This window comes from Temnothorax curvispinosus, unplaced genomic scaffold (assembly GCF_003070985.1).
Source record: "Temnothorax curvispinosus isolate PA1 unplaced genomic scaffold, ASM307098v1 QBEX01017062.1, whole genome shotgun sequence".
NCBI classification, from domain to species: domain Eukaryota; kingdom Metazoa; phylum Arthropoda; class Insecta; order Hymenoptera; family Formicidae; genus Temnothorax; species Temnothorax curvispinosus.
In genome coordinates, this window is record NW_020226842.1 from 1 (window position 1) to 1,390 (window position 1,390).

The 1,390-nt window shown below is 33.4% G+C and overlaps 1 protein-coding gene across 1 annotated transcript; it reads left to right on the forward strand.

Annotated features, from left to right (window-relative positions):
* Positions 1-7: 7 nt before the first annotated feature.
* LOC112467222 (ankyrin-1-like) lies at positions 8-1,384 on the forward strand (the record flags this gene model as incomplete). The annotated part of the gene is made up of 1 exon (XM_025035747.1): positions 8-1,384. A coding segment is annotated over one exon (561 nt), but the record flags the coding sequence as incomplete, so codon positions are not given.
* Between the last annotated feature and the right edge of the window lie 6 nt (positions 1,385-1,390).

The window sequence follows — 1,390 nt, forward strand, 5'->3', positions numbered from 1 at the left end:
AAAAAAAATTCCTCTATATTATGCTACTAATGATTCAATTAAAAAAATTCTGGCATCGACCAAGGAACCATTTACTCAAGTAAAAAAAGGTGATCTACAAAAAGCTAAAGATTGTCTACACTATGCTGCTTGGAAAGGTTATGTAGAGATTACTGAAGTTCTCCTAAGAAATGGGGCAAATCCTAATGCTGCTGGTAAGAACGGCTATATGCCTTTACATTATGCTGCTCAATTTGGTAAATTCAAAATTGTACAACTGCTGTTAGATAGAAAAGCAGATCCTAATATTCAAGACGATAATGGAAAAACTCCATTGGCTTTAGCTAGGGAAGAATTAGCTCAAGATCCACAAATTTATCAAGAAATTATAGATATTCTTAAGTCTAAATCTACTAATCAACAACAAGAGACTGATCCTATACGTCAAGGAGGTAAAGTTTCAGCTGAAGAATGCTTACCAAATAATAGAAAGAAAAAAGAAGCTAAAGTTGGGAGAGGAAAAAGGAGAGGGAGAGGGAGAGGGAGAAGAAAAGAGAAAATGTTTATTCACATGGGTAGATGTGGATAAATTCAATGCTGAAAAAGGTAAAAAAGAAGACTTTAGTAAAATTAAAATAGATAGTGAAAAGTTCGTTAATTACATTAAAGATTTGCCAGAGGCGAACCAAAGTCAGCTAATTCAACTAGCAGATAAGGTCCGAGTTACAGGTGAGTCTCAAAGTTTAGTTAATAATTTAATTGGCAATAAAAAAGTCATGGGTCATCTAAATAGAATAAGAAAAATCTCCGGTATGACTATGCATGGCATGATGGCTAAAAATGTTTTAGTTGACTTTTTAAATGGTAATTATCAAGGCGTAGCAATTAATGTGAGTTTTATTGCCGGTAGTCAAGGATTTGCCAAGGTTGCTGAAACTACTTGGTAGATCTTTAAAAGCAGCATCCCCTTTTCTTGCTCGTGGAAAGTTTCATCCTTTGTTATTTATGATTTAATAAAATTTAATAAACCAGATAAAAGAATTTAAAAATGGTACTGATGAAGAAGCACTGGTTGGCATAGTAGGAGATAGTATTTACCTGAAAGTAGATAGCGTAGAGATTGGCATAGAAATCGCTGAAGCTTTTGAGGTGTTTGAAGGAGTCTCATCTGTTACTGGATCTATTGGAAGAACAATTGGAGCTGTAGTATTTGTTGACACTGATATTTATATGGCAGTGAAAAGTTGATAAAATTGATCAGATTATTCATCTCAAAGGAAATGAAAGATTTATTGAAGGGTTACGTGCATTTATCGGTACGCATTCAACTTGAAAAGCATATAGAAGAGTTAATAGAAAAAAAAAACAGCTTTATAACCAATTAGTAAAGCAAGGACTTGAGTACTTAATG